Source organism: Lasioglossum baleicum, chromosome 20, assembly GCF_051020765.1.
Source record: "Lasioglossum baleicum chromosome 20, iyLasBale1, whole genome shotgun sequence".
Lineage (NCBI taxonomy): Eukaryota > Metazoa > Arthropoda > Insecta > Hymenoptera > Halictidae > Lasioglossum > Lasioglossum baleicum.
The window spans coordinates 2,191,650-2,206,288 of NC_134948.1; the positions used below are offsets into that span (position 1 = coordinate 2,191,650).

The 14,639-nt window shown below is 46.8% G+C and overlaps 3 protein-coding genes across 5 annotated transcripts in view; 2 read left to right on the plus strand and 1 right to left on the minus strand.

The window, feature by feature from the left end:
- The window catches only part of LOC143218663 (uncharacterized), a 7,398-nt gene extending 1,574 nt beyond the window's left edge, over positions 1–5,824 (plus strand). Inside the window, exon 3 of the mRNA XM_076443994.1 lies at positions 1–5,824. Within this exon, the coding sequence (XP_076300109.1) occupies positions 1–211 (211 nt within the window). The 3' untranslated portion in view covers positions 212–5,824.
- Positions 1–14,639, minus strand: part of LOC143218918 (uncharacterized) — a 306,463-nt gene that overhangs the window by 276,683 nt on the left and 15,141 nt on the right. The window lies entirely within an intron of this gene.
- LOC143218934 (uncharacterized) overlaps positions 5,818–14,639 on the plus strand; it is a 64,071-nt gene continuing 55,249 nt past the window's right edge. Inside the window, exon 1 of the mRNA XM_076444586.1 lies at positions 5,818–14,639. This exon is cut by the window's right edge and continues 31,766 nt beyond it. The gene's annotated coding sequence lies outside the window, so the exon portion shown is untranslated.

Sequence of the window (14,639 nt, forward strand, 5' to 3'; positions counted from 1 at the left end):
TTCTTGCGAACGCTTACGGCACAGTCTGGCATCGCGCGGAGCGATCATTCAAGCGGGTAAGCGCAATGCAGAGGCTGAGAAAGCTGGCCGGCCGTTATTTAACGAAATCTCAAAAAAATTGCGTCGATTCTACGGAAGGCTTTTACGCGTTACAAGGTACGCAGTAACGTACACAGGTGCCTTTATAGATCGTCTAGAAGCTCGTGTCTAAACTGGGATTTAAAAGACAATATTTCACCGGGTTAAAGAGCCGGAATTAAAACGGTCGATAACGTATCACCGGTCATTCCAGTATTTCTTTTATCGCATAAATTCATCGGGGTCGGATCGGCGCGTACCTGTCGCGAAGAATTAATCGTAGCTGACGGAACCCGGGAATGAAGATATAATTTCAGATCGGAAAAAGTTATCGAGAGTGAGGAGAGTGAGAGATCGTTCGCGTCATTTTATATCACGGCGGCGCGGCGCGCGGGGAAGCTGAGCGGGGTGAAGAGGAGCCGGAGGGGGAGTGAAAGCAAATATTGGAATTTTTTATGAGCCTCGGGAAAATTCGACAATGAAACACCGTCGGTTTTCTAAAGGCGATTTTCCGTGGGACGAGAGAGGATTCTTCATTGGAACCGGGATCCGTCGTCGAAAAGAAAGAAATTCCCTTGCCTGGGAACGGAACGAACGAACCAACCACCCCGAAGATCCGTCGGACGTGACACTAAGTATATTGGCTTGAATACAGATTGAAGAGATCCAGTTGCTAGATGTGGAAGAGAATTATCCACTTTGTCTTTGCGAGGAACGATCGACCGATGCTGCTCAGGATTTTTAGGCTACTCTCCCGCTGATAGAAATCTCCCAGGAAAACTTCTTTCTGATCGCGACGTAGATTATTCGTCTGGTTCCCCTGATCTCGCAAAGGGACTCGCGCAAAGCGTTGAATAATTCACTTGCCCTCCTCAGCCCTGTTTCTCCATCCAAAATATTTTAGAGACATGATGCAGAAAATTTCAGCTCTGTGTCTCCACTAAGAGGATAATTAAAGTCATAAATCGAATTTAGAGTTTTTAACTAGATCCTAAAATTCTGACAGGAAATCTCGCATGTGCGTATTTTTAGAATTATTATTATCAGCCGTAGAAAATTGTCTGTCCAGAAAATTTGGAATTAGACACACTTTCGGTGAACTTGGAGGATCGCAGATTCAATTGAGGATCTAAGGAGGGGTCGTCCGGTAGCGAGAGGTCAAATTACAAGGGAGATATTGGCGTCCGAATTTACCGGATCATCAAACAAGTTGTCTAATACCTAGCTGCCGTCTCGTATATACGAGATAGAGAAGGGGGGGGGGAGTGGTAGACCAGTGCGACAATCTAAATCTCGCTCTCCTCCGGGGGATCAGATTTCCTCGAGCGATTCAATGCCAGCCGGAATCAGCGAGGATGAAAGGACAACGGGCCGGGGTAAGTCTCGGTTCATTTGGTACTCGGCTACGCTCCTGGATCCCCCACCTAAAACCCCAGTCCACCTCTTTCACCCAAGCCCCTCCGTGCTACCGACTTAACTTCCGCTTATGCCGGCCCCGAACTTCCGACTTGTTTGACGTGCTATCGATTGCGCCCGGTAACGCTGCTCATTAATAGCGAGTAATTACCTTCACGAGTGCCCTTGGTACAAACGCGCCGCGGTCGACGCGCGATTTCTATTCAGAACCCCCGGGCACGTTTACGCGAATCAATGAAGTGTCGATTAAGTCTTTCCTTCGTGCCCGACCGACCCCTCGAACTTCCACGACCGAGAGAACCGGCCCGGGCTAATCCGCACTGATTCTTCGGCCCTGGCTCCATTGTTCCATCGACGCCGTTCTACGATCTTGACGATCGACGGGGGCTGCACGGTGACCCTTCATTGTACCTACCCCGTCGCACCTTCGACAATGGAAAAAGTTATTCCCGTGATGGTCCATTCTGGTTGGATAACAGGAAACCATACCGTTCAACTTCCACGAACTTAGAGTAGTTCGAAAGTAAAGCCACCTTAAGAACTTCTACGATGTCAATTTTTAATGAAAATTTAGGTATATGGGTGAAACTGCGCGGCCAGATGAGAATTTCGACAAACCACTGGAGACGTGGTCGAACCGTCTCAAACACCAGTGCTGGATTGATCAATTATTTTATTCAAACATTGGTCGGGGTGCACGAAAATTTGTTATCCAGTAAAATCAACTCTCTTCTCCAATGTCAATTTTTAATGAAAATTTAGGTATATGGGTGAAACTGTGCGGCCAGATGAGAATATCGACAAACCACTGGAGACGTGGTCGAACCGTCTCAAACACCAGTGCTCGCATGTTCAATTATTGTATTCAAACACGGTTCGGAGTTAACGAAAATTTGTTATCCCGTATAATCAACCCCCCTCTTCGATGTCAATTTTTAATGAAAATTTAGGTATATGGGTGAAACTGTGCGGCCAGATGAGAATTTCAACAAACCACTGGAGACGTGGTCGAACCGTCTCAAACACCAGTGCTGGATTGATCAATTATTTTATTCAAACATTGGTCGGGGTGCACAAAAATTTGTTATCCAGTAAAATCGATCCTCTTGCTGGTCTCCTTTAATTGCTTATGAAGTTCAGGAAGAAAATGCAAGGACTCCGGGTCCCGAACTACTTTTTCGAAGCAGGAGGTCGTAACTAACCCTAATTAAAGCAGGTGATAGAGTGTGTGTAGCAAGTTTCGGGGCATTTAGCACCCCCTTAAAGCAGATGGAGAATTAAGATCGACCATTAGCTGCCGGGAGAAGTTCGACGCGCCGTGGAATCGGCAGCTATTGAAACAACTTCCGAATTATTCAAGAATTTACCCAGGTCGGCCGAGAAGTTCGAATTGCGTTTTAAGCGATTTCGATATCGTTCGTTCCTTTGCCAGCCTCCACTCCCTGTCGGATTAAATCACGTATCCACCGATTAACAGGCTGGGAAGGCGAACCCACGGAAATCAGGCAGACGTTTGTCATTAGCGGCCCGGAAACGAGGCTTAAGGTGGTCGGAACTCGGTCTGATTAGGTGGAGGAGGAATAGGATGAGTACTACAAGCTAGATTTCTTCCTGGAAAATTAAGGAGACTGTATCTAATTAGTCCAATTAACTTTTGTACAATACTTAACAACTGGTAAAACATGTTTTGGCCCATTGAAGTTCGAAAATATACACCGTATTTAATTCAGAAACATTTTCCAGTTTTTCAGTATGCTGTTTTATATTGTTTCGAGTAGGGTTTGTTTTTTAAAAAAAATGTTTCGCTGTTCTTGATGCTGATATCTGTGTTAAGGATGGGACTAGTGTTCTCCACGAGACTTTAATTAACAATATTGTCGTTGAAAAAAGGAATCGCAACAACAGGGGCGGAGAAACGAAGCCAGCGGATCGAGTGTCCTCGTCAAGAGAGTCGGTAACGCGATATGAAGTTTGAAAGCATCAGAGTGTACGGAATGAATTATGCCGGGGACTTTCCTTCCGGTTTATTAAAGGACTTAACTCCCTTTGCGGATGTAATCTGAACTTCATTATTTAAAATTCAGCTGGTGCAGCGATTGCATTCTCGGGTGGAACGACCGCATGAAAGATTCAGGCCAGGGTCGTAGCGAAAGAAATTGACCGACATAAATTATTTCAATATTCTCCTACGGATTTGGATCCGGGCGATCCTATCCGACTACAATTTCCAAGGAGCACCTGCCAGGTGGAGGATATTCCATTCACGACGATAACAGAGGGGCCTGTGACGTCAGCACCCTAACTCAAACGTGGGCTTGGGATCCTGACGTACCAATCAGTCAATTTTTTATTAGGTTGTCCCAAAAGTTTCTGGCGGAATGTGTTCCTCTAATGTTGCTAAATAATTACGAACAATGCGATAATCCTTATGTTAATGTTTATAACTTATTTTTGTGAATTTATTAAGAGAAATGTTCTGTTCTTCTGCATCTGGCTGGGGTGCATCGGTGCATCCGCATAAAAAACAAGATCACAGGAAGTTAGGACGTATTATGACATACGATTTGTTCCTCCGTCATTCTTTTTTCTATTTGTTCTATTAAAGAACCCCCGTATATGTATATCTTCGTATCGGACAAACGAATAACGTTTTTATTATTTTACTATGCGAGTCAAGGGAGGTTTAATTTGTTGAAAGTTTCATTTCAGTAGTTCCAGGCATTGTGATCAGACAATGGCGTCATCGACGCGAAGAAATGGTTCCCCCCGGTGTCGAACGAGCCACGCACTTGCACCCCATTAATCCCGGGACATTAAACTCGGTCTGGGCACGCAGCAGGAGATCGTCGTCGAAAAATGAGGATCCGAGTGGAAATCGAGCGTGGAAGGTGGCGATTTATTAAAAGCGCATCCTCATTGTCGCCCAGGGTTGCTGACTGCGCCCGCAAGACGAGCTTCCTCTGTTTGAGCTGATCGCACACAAACGAGCACAGGCGCAGACGAGGATCGCCATTTAGGAGACGGACGATACAGATTTACAGGCGGCCAAATACGTGCACGTGTACACCATGGGACGCGACGCTTGAATCCTGATGGGGATACGATCGCAGTTTGCGCAGGTTATTCGCGCGTGTGTCTAGGTGTACTTGCGTAAGCATGTACGTGTGGACATAAAGGACCGTGTCTGCTCGCAGACTAATCGCATCTAATGAGCCGCACCCCGTCAGCGGAGATTAAATCCACCGGTTACAACGCAGTTAAATGCCGACGACTCCTTCGCCCCTGCCTGCAGGAAAAATGTCGCTCTGGAAACGCTCCGAGCTGGCTTTATTCTACCCAAGAAACTCGATCTTTCAAAAATTTTTAAAATCGGATTTCGTCGATCTCTCTTATCCCTTTTAATTTTCTCCGGCCAGGATTTTCAATCTAAAAGTCTGAAAAAATTACACAGTATGTATACTCGTGGTAGATATTTGCTAGAGTTTTTCCAAAACTTTAGCATTCCATTCGGTAGCAAAAGTGGAGTAGAAACTGAAAATTCGACTGTTCCCTGTAACTACGCTGCTGGGCGAGGTAGTGTGGCTTCTTTTCAAAATCCCAAGGCCAAAATCATTTCTTTTTTCTACCCTCTATAGACTATCTGCACCAGGCCTGGCCAACACGCGGCCCGCAACGTTATTCATTTGTATTGAAGCCTTTGTTTCCCGTTGTATGTATACAAAAATATTAAGTAAATGCAAATTTGCATGTGTCATTGTTATAATGCGACGTATAACAATAAAGTTTTATTCATTTTGTATATGTATCACAGTTTTTAAAAGCATGTTTACCTAAAGTGCGGCCCGCTGCAACGTTACGCGTCATCGCAGTGGCCCGTGAAACCATTTGGGTTGGCCAAGCCTGATCTATACCATCTATTTTTCATTTCTTCATGGACTATTTAAAAAATAGCTTTAGGGATGGGTGAACGGAAGATTCTATTGTTGAAGGTAACCTTCCCAAGGCCAGCCAGCCAGCCAGCCAGCCGCTGCCGCGAATTCGCCGTCTCGGCGAGCTTATTGTGCTAGTTACACTTCCTATTTTTCGTCAAGCAGTCTGACAGCAGTTGACAACGCGACGTCTCGACTCGGCGGATCTCGCCGGAAGTTTTATGAATTTCCTGGCGCGAGGGAAGTCTGTGGTTACCGTGGAGCCCGCAGTGATTCCTTGCCTCGCAACACCGACGATAAATTCTCTCATTTTGTCGGGGGTTTCTTGTTATCCCTTCAGTCTCTTTTCGTTGCATATCTCTCTGCTCCTCTACCACCTCCCTCTCTCTCTCTCTCTCTCTCTCTCTCTCTCTCTCTTCTTTCGTTTGCCTCTTGCGCGTTAACTTGTCACCAAGAAAGGTTCATTATCTCGGAACAGATGACGAGTAAACGTTCGCTTAATGAAATCTTCGTAGTGATTTTATGAGGGAAGTTTCGCGGAACACCGGAATGGCAGGGAAAGGTTAGGGTAGCGGGTAGGAAGCGTTGATGCCTACGAATACCACCTACCTTCAGGCACTCTCTCTCTCTCAACCTTAAGGCTCGCCTTGTGTATATATGTATATATGTACGACATTCCTGGCCGACGGTTTTCGAGATTCCGGAAGCGGGCGATCGGGGGTTGCCGAGAGTGCTTGGAAATTAAGCGGAAATACGCGGAAATACTCGCCTCGAAAGTATGCACATCGATTACCCCCGCAGCAGAAGACATTTCGGGGCAACCTTCTAGCGACTCCAAGTTTCGTCGTTCAAACCGGCGCGGCGGAGCCGCCCCTGCGGTCTCCACTTCGATTTTTGATACCTGTTTCGTTAACCACCGCCTAGACTACGAGAATCCCATTCGCAACCCATGTTGTGTAAAGCTCATGTCATGCTTTTCATTTCCACGAACGTCACAGCAACGTCTCCTATTTTTTTCTAAAATTTTCCCTGCAGTACATTCGATAAAATCCCGGAAAATCCAAAAATTAAAACATTTTTCTCCATAGCTACCCCCCTGATAAAGCTGGGGGATGAAATTTTATTCTATTATGCTCGCTGTATGGTACAGTTTCTAATTATAACCTGAATGTTAAACTTAGCTCTATAACTAGCAGAAACTTATTTTTTAACTGTTCAAACAAGCCAAGCGGAGCACAATGCAAATTTTTCCGAGCTAGTTCCACACTGGCTCATGCTCGGAAACAAAGAGCTCGTCCCGGTGCTTGCAAAAGGATTAGCCCGGTGGGGCGGGCATCCAATTACAGAGCCCGGGAGCTGTTTAGAAAAATAGGTAAGCCGTGAGATTCATTGAACGAATCGCATTAAAAGAGAACGATTCCGTTGGCTTGCGTATCGAACAACCGGGAACACACGCGTTCGTCGATATCGTGGCGTGGCTAGCGAGTCTCGATGCTATTTATTTTATCTCATTCTTGCGAAGTTAGTATTCACGACAATTTGCATTTCATTAGAGCGGCACCGTGTCCCGTTAAACGACGCTCGGACGGGGAAAACAGTCCGCGTACAATTAAAAGTTGAGGCTCAGCCTGGTTATTTGCATATGGTGTAAAAACCGGTTCTAACGCGGCTCGTGTGTGTTCGCGTGACGCACGAAGGATCAAGGGAAGTCCTTCCGACCTTTTCAAACACGCGCAAACACGAAAGTGTTTGACGCTGGATCCAATTTATTGCGAGTATCACACATCTTTCCAAATAGGTGGTCAAATCACCTCAAATGTGGTCAAACCGCCTAGAAGTTTGTATACGTAAAGATGTTCCTTCGCAAACCTAGTCCAACATCCTCACACCTCACCTAACGTGAACACGAAACGACCAATTGCAACAGCGATACCGAACAGCGATACAAACCAGCCGAAGCACAAATTGCGGTGGCAAAAGTGTTCAAAATCATATGTTACATCAATTTCCACCTAATTTTGTGTAGCATTAAACCGCCTAGAAGTTTGTATACCTGAAGATGTTCCTTCGCAAACCTAGTCCAACATCCTCACACCTCACCTAACGTGAACACGAAACGACCAATTGCAACACAACATCCTAGAACCGAAGCAACACAATCACGCGTCCAATCAACATACAAGGACGAACAGCGATCCAAACCGACGCAAACCAGCCGAAGCACAAATTGCGGTGGCAAAAGTGTTCCACATCATATGTTACATCAATTTCCACCTAATTTTGTGTAGCATTAAGTACGGTTATTTGCATACGGTGTAAAAACCGGTAGTAACCAGGCTCGTGTATGTTCGCGTGACGCACGCAGGATCGAGGAAAGTCCTCTCTCGCGTCCCTCCCGCCGACTGTTCCTCGAGTTTTAATGTCATCGGTCCACGGAAATAGTACTTTAACTAGTTTATGTTGTCGGTGCACACGCGTGCGTCGCGCGTCGGTCACCTGCGCGCAAGTTCGCGAAAGCGTGCCACGTAAATTCCGAGCGTCGACTTCTGACGTGGCGCGGAATGAAAATTCGCGATCCCTCCCCCCGCGCACCGCCACTCCAGCCGCTCGTGCTTTCGAAGAGTGACTTTCGCGCAGGATCGATAGTCACCGTGCACCTAATCGGAATCCGACGGGAGACGGAGAGTGATAAAATTCCGCTTCCCCAGCCCGGGGAAAACAAAATTGATAGAGTTGTAGAACAACGCGCGAGCCAACAAAGCCCCGCAAAGTATTACCCGACAGCTACCCGACTTATTTTCATCGCGGAGAACAGCTTCCTTTCGTCTTAACGAGCATCCGGTTGCCATGGGAAGCTAATTAACTAATGGGAACGTCGACTGCCATGGAATCATTTCTGCCTGGAATACATAGAGACTTTCTGTTTTAAATCAAATAAATATAAACAACGGAAAAATCTGTGAAAATTCTACCGGCTGCAGGGAACGCTGCGCAATATTTGGGAATAATTTTATATTTTTTTGCAGTAGAGAGAGTGGTCACGTTGTAATAACATCATTAGTATCTGATAATATTTTCTGTGACCAAGCAGGAAAATGTTGAGGAACATTCCCCATTAATTTAATTTCCTTTCTGCCGCTCGAATTTCGAATTTTCGAGAGTCCCTCGACCCGGAAGGGGAAATATGAAAAAATAGAACGTGACCCCTTTAGGCAGCCAACTTTAAACGAGCGATATTTTGCTAGCCCCCGAGAGTTCGACGCACGCTTTCTGAGATGCACAGCCGAGTAAATGGCAGCTTTCATGCAAACGCGTCTTCAATCCCAGCTAAGCGCGTGCCACTGCTAGTTATAAGCCACATTCTTTGGTGGGAATGGTGAACCCTTCCTTTTCGAGCAAAACCCGCATTCCAAAACGTGAGCATAAAGGGGGATATCAGGAATGTGCACGAAGAATGTCGTTACAGGGAAAGATCGCGAGTTGAACAAAATGACGGAGACCAAACAGGGGAATCGGTCCTGTCAGTACGAACCTCTTGTGTGCAGATTGTTCACGACCTCGTTTTGTCAATAGTCAATTATTATCATTTATAATTTTCATATTTCACAAGTTTGAACAGCTGAGAAAAATAAATTTTAGGATATTTAGGTTAGAACGCCCACGAAGCTATTTAGCATGAAGATTGCCAGGAGGAAATGAGGAGATTAAAAAAGATTGTGCACAGACGAAAATGAACGGCGACGTAATCTCGAAGTGACCGAAATACTTCCGCGCAATTTGAGGGGACCAGAATCGATCCCAGGTATGAGGAAATTCGTGATCCTCCGATTACGTATTCCATCGTTTCTATTTACCAAAATTGTGTCACAGTAAATATGTGAGCTCCGCTCCCGCCCGGTCCAACTCTGTTCACACACCCGGAGAATATTAGTTCTACAACTTGCTGCGATATTGAAACGTTTCGCGCGAGGTAGCGTTTATGCAAAACCGAGCTGGAATCGTAGGACCAAGCCCGGAACACCTGAACAAAATAGAAGAATTCCCAAGAATTCTCAAAAATTCTATACGACTCGAATATTCGCACAGAAATACCTTCACACATTTTTCGAGAATTTTTCGGGGCTTAAATTAAAGCTGGAAGATGTGGTACTTTACGATAGGAAGAGTTGGGTTCAGAAATAGATATGAAAACTTAAAGAAAAATTGATAAAACCGACAACTGACTCGAAGAAATTGGACGTGATTTACAAGGTACCTTTTGAGTCAATTTTGGCATGTGTTTCCGGAGGAATTTTTAAACGTTTAAGAGCTTAATTAAATTAAAGCTTATGGATTGGACTTTATGATAGACTTTATGATAAAAATCTCGACGGATGCATCAGAGGAAAATGTCTCAATTTTAAGATTTTAACATCAATTTTAATTTCAATTTTAACGTCAAGTCGACATTGGAATGCGTTACCGTAGGAATTTTTAAACGTTCGAGAGCTTAAATTAAAGGTGAAAGAGCGCACTTCCTGTCAGGATAATTTAGATTTCAAAGAAAGTTCGGTCCACGTCAGAAAATTAGAAAATCTCGCGTCGGACGGTACACAGGGAAACGTTACAATTTTGAGGGGTAGCTTTGGATGTAGTTTCGAATGTGTTCCCGTACGAATTTTCGAACAATCGAGGACTCGAATTACAGATGAGGAATGGCCCTTTGTGGTAAGGACAGTTGTAGGTGGCAGCCACCAATAACTACTGAATTTCGAATCACTAGAAAATCATTGCCAGTCTCTTTGTGCCCATACAGAGGGTAGCGGAGGCTCAAAACAGAATCCGGAATTGCGAGCACACCGTATGAAACGATACGAAGAACAAAACCGGGTAACGCGAGCTGGAAAATCAGGATTGGAGGGTGGAGGCGAGAGCTCGGTCGCAACGAAATCCAAAATAGGAAGAGACTGGGACAGATAGAGGGCAAAGAGAGGAGGATGATAACGAACTAACGGATTATCCAAGTTCCTAATATCATTACAAACTCCCCGCTGCTGAATATTGCAATGAATACAAAGCCCACCCCGATATCTCTGCTCGGCACACACAGCCGAGCCCAGAGAGACAGAGAGAGAGAGAGAGAGAGAGAAGCATCATGAGCAGTAGAAGGCAGCCTGTAACACGTCCACAGGCACGTATTGTTATTGCGAAGAGAGCACTGGGTCAGCCGAACCGTACTTAAGAATCGGAACGTTTCAGCCCTTCCCTCCGGGGGCCAAAGTGGATTACAGCGATTACAGGCCAGACTTAATTAGGGCCTGCCACATAAATAACCGTCGCCTCTTCCCGGCGTCAAGAATACGAGATATATACACGGTTAATCCGGGCAGCTCGAACTTTTCGCGTCCGCCTTTAATCCTGTCGGCGTAATACCGGCTAATTGTGAAATGTGTCCCGCCAAGAGACGAAGAGAGGAAAAAGGCTGGCCGTGTCTCTCTCCCCCCACCCTTCATCCACCTTTCGTCCCCCCACCACCTGTTTTTCTCGCCCTACCAGTCCCGCGGGATTATCTCGAGCGACGATTTACGATGACAAATCTGCGAGCAGGACTGTTTCGTCCCCGACACACCCCCGCATCAGACCATCTTCCTCCTCTTCTTCATCCTTCCCCTCTTCCTCGCTACCCTCCCTCTCCACCAAACAACCGAGTGACACACATATCTTCAGCGGCGGAGGATGTATTCACGGATGCATTGAATCATCCGGCCCCGGCGCCGGGAAAAATTCTATGCATGTTTGAGCGAGTGTGCGAGCCGAGTCGTTCCCTCTCGCTGATGGCGGGCGACAGCAAGTTGTTCTGCTCGAGTGAAACCGGGTTTTAAGGTGAACGGGACGGAGTCGCGACGGAACGGTCGTAGAGCTTTTGATACCCACTGTCCAGCTGTCACCTAGTTCTGTTAAACGCTCGGAAAGGTGTACCGGACCGCCTAGTTCGAGTTCAGGATGTGGAGCAGGAGTCGCTGGTCTGGGCCAGGCCTGGAGAGACTTTTGATCGCGGTGGGAGACAGCCTGGGCTCGCTAGGAGGACAATTTGAAATTTACAGTGTAGGTAAAGCAGTAAACTAGCGGAGGTTTCGATCTTGAGTCGAGTCTCATTCTCGTAGAACAAGGACTGGGTCAGATGTGCTGGACTCTGATCGAGATAGCTACGGTGTCAAGCTTGGTCGAACCTGAATTTGAATTATGTCTTTGCGATTCAATTCTAGAGTACGTTTTCCAATTGCCAGCGTTCTTATCCGCCAGTAGGTTATTCCTGGAGCCGATACCAGCCGAGGCCTGTGGTTGGTGTGCATAACTAGGTTAGGTCTCCCGTCGTGTGTATCGAATAGGCCGTGGCAATCAGATAAAACTAGCATTCGAATAAAATGAGGACCGTTCTGCTATCTGAAAAATGTGCACCACGAAGAAGTCCAGGAAGTTGTCGTCGGCCGATCGGATTTTTCATCGAGATTCATCAGCGGGGGTGGAGAAACATGTTAGCGGTCGCGACGATACCGTCGCGGTTTTGCACGAGCCTCTGTGTACGGCATAATGTTCTCGATATAACCGGCGATAGTCCGCGACACGAGCAACGACAGCGACACACCGACAGTATCTACGGAATGCAATTCACCAAAGACAATGTTCCGCGTTAAAACGGGCCCGTATAGATAACCCGGTGGCCTGGTTGGACATAACGCGGTACACGCGTACGACCATGATGCACACAAGGAGCAGAGAGAGAGCGTAACGACGACGGGAGTGGAATCGATATACAAGGCTGGGAAGAGTGCATGCTCGAGACACCGCACCGGGACTCTCGCTCGCTCCGCTCGGCTATCGCTGGGGTTGTTTGCGATTGCGAATCGCGGCCGAGCGGACGAGACGACTGCTGATAAAATTGGTTTAGACCCGGGGTAAATAACAGGTTAAGTAATTGGCCCCGACCGCATCCTGTCATTAGCCCTTCATTTCGAGGCTGCAGCTCGCGGCGGGACACAAGCAATTAAAGCGACTGCGAGACTTCGCATCAAAAACTCCGCGCTGTTGCCTCTGCCGCGGGATTGTCACCAGTCCGCGAACAAGATGCTCTCAAATTAACGCGGCAATTTTTCCCATGCACTCACCCGTCCCACAGCTACGCCAAAAATTACTATAGTCCCTCCGCTACCCCTGGAAAATATTGTCCGGTCGAAAATGTTGCCACAGTAGATTTTCTATGGACGCGATGGCCTCGGGAGGATTTCTTCGCATCTATCGCGTATGGGTACCTATTTTTTAGGCTTCAAAGGTCGAGCAGAACATGGAGAAGGATCCAAAGGCCGAGGCGAACGTAGAGAAGGACAGCGCGTGTAAAGAGAGACCACGGCAACTGTCCTCGTCTCTTTCTTTCTGATGCGCTGTCCTTTCTTGCGTTCGAAACTCTCATCATCGATTAAACCACTAAATACAGTTGAAATTATATCGTGTTTGGTCTCATTTTGCATTAGAAAAATGCCAGGAATATGTTGCTGAAAGTCCCATAAAAAAATAACGAAAAATAAAGAAGATTAAATATTGGTGTTACATTGTGATGACGCACGGGCGTTTGAACTGTGCCGACGACTGCGACTCTTCGGGTCGCGTTAGATTACTAAGTTGGAGGGGATATTTTTTTCGAATCTATATAGAACATCTACTGTATTGGCATTTTCGTGTTAAGAAATTTTTGGGGTCTTAAAACCCTGGAATCTGACTATGATTTCGCGACCACGGTATTTTCTGCCGGTGCACGGAGCCGCGATAGCACCGGGGGGCCGATTATAGTGCGCCACGGTTGAGAAACTGGGTGATTAGGGGTGGGTCGCGGTGTCGTTTTTTGATGCGGCGGCTGTTTTTGCGGCGGACAAAGGGCGATCTGGAGCGCGAAAGGGAAATAAAACGGTAGTAATTTACTAATTTCTAAAACGCTATGGCAACCGGGAGTCGGAGAAATAAAAGAGAGAGAGAGAACCGGGCTGCTCCCGGTGTGCGCCGTAGCCATTCGTTATACCTCCCCGCCCGACGTTCACCTAAAACTGGGGAAAACATTGTGCGAGAGACACTCGGCAACGAAACAACCAGGAAAAAGTAAATTTAAACGCTCGAGAGTGTCCGTGTGGACGAGCGGGCGCTCTCGTGTGGCACGTAAGAAGCGCATCCCCGGCGTCATGTGTACATTTCCATATGCAACAATGTACACGGCAGGTTAGAGAATACAAGCCTGCAGACACTTTGTACACAGAGTCACACACACGCGCGCGCGCGCGCGCGCGAGCACCACGACCGGAGCTAAAAGCGTTACAGCAGATAAGTGATACCGGGGAAAAACGGCGAAAGAGACCATTCTAAATGCACAACTACACGAGGACGACAGGGCCGCCGCGCCGTCCGCTCCGGTGCATACGCCGGCTGCAGTTCAACCCCGGGAATGTGTTAAAAACAACTACGGGCTCGGGTAATTGGCAACTATTACAATTTTTAACCTTATCTCCGTGCGCATTTCCCCTGCTGAAGACCGCTACGACTGAAGCGTTCATTTGTTTCTATGGCGGACAGTTTAGATCGAGCTCGGATTCCCACCGCCTTCAAGGATCCCCTAAACCGTGCGCCAGCGCGATCAAATAACAGTTGACGAAATCGTGGGAACGTACACGTTTGGAAATATTTTTTCTGTTCACGGTTGACTCTCAGGTCCAATAAAAAGGGAGGATCAAGATCGGGACCTCAGTCTAGAAGACACAAAAACAATTAGAGTATTTTCTAAATCACCAATTGGGAAGAAGGATTTTTTTTGAAAACAGCCTCGACACCTTTTCCGATTTCGAACATTTATTCTGTATTCCCCGCCGCATCATAGCGGGCTCTCGGGATCAGCTAAAAAGCGACGGTGGAAATGATCGGCGTGGCAGAAACGCGAAAAAGAAGATCAAGACCTAAGCCCGGCTGACAAGAAGACAATCAGGCTATTGTTTCAAACGATTCTTTGGCGCGTGCAGAGAAAGGCAATGAAATTTTGTGACGAGGCAGTGGTCTCTGTGTGTGCTGTTGCACTTGTGAGGGTCGCGCGAGCGCGCGCGTGTTCGCAGACGCTTTACATAATATCTTTGCCATTGTAAAATGCAAAGTAGCGCGGGGTAGAGTCCCGCTGAGCCAGCTTTTCCTCCCGCCGCGTTCGCA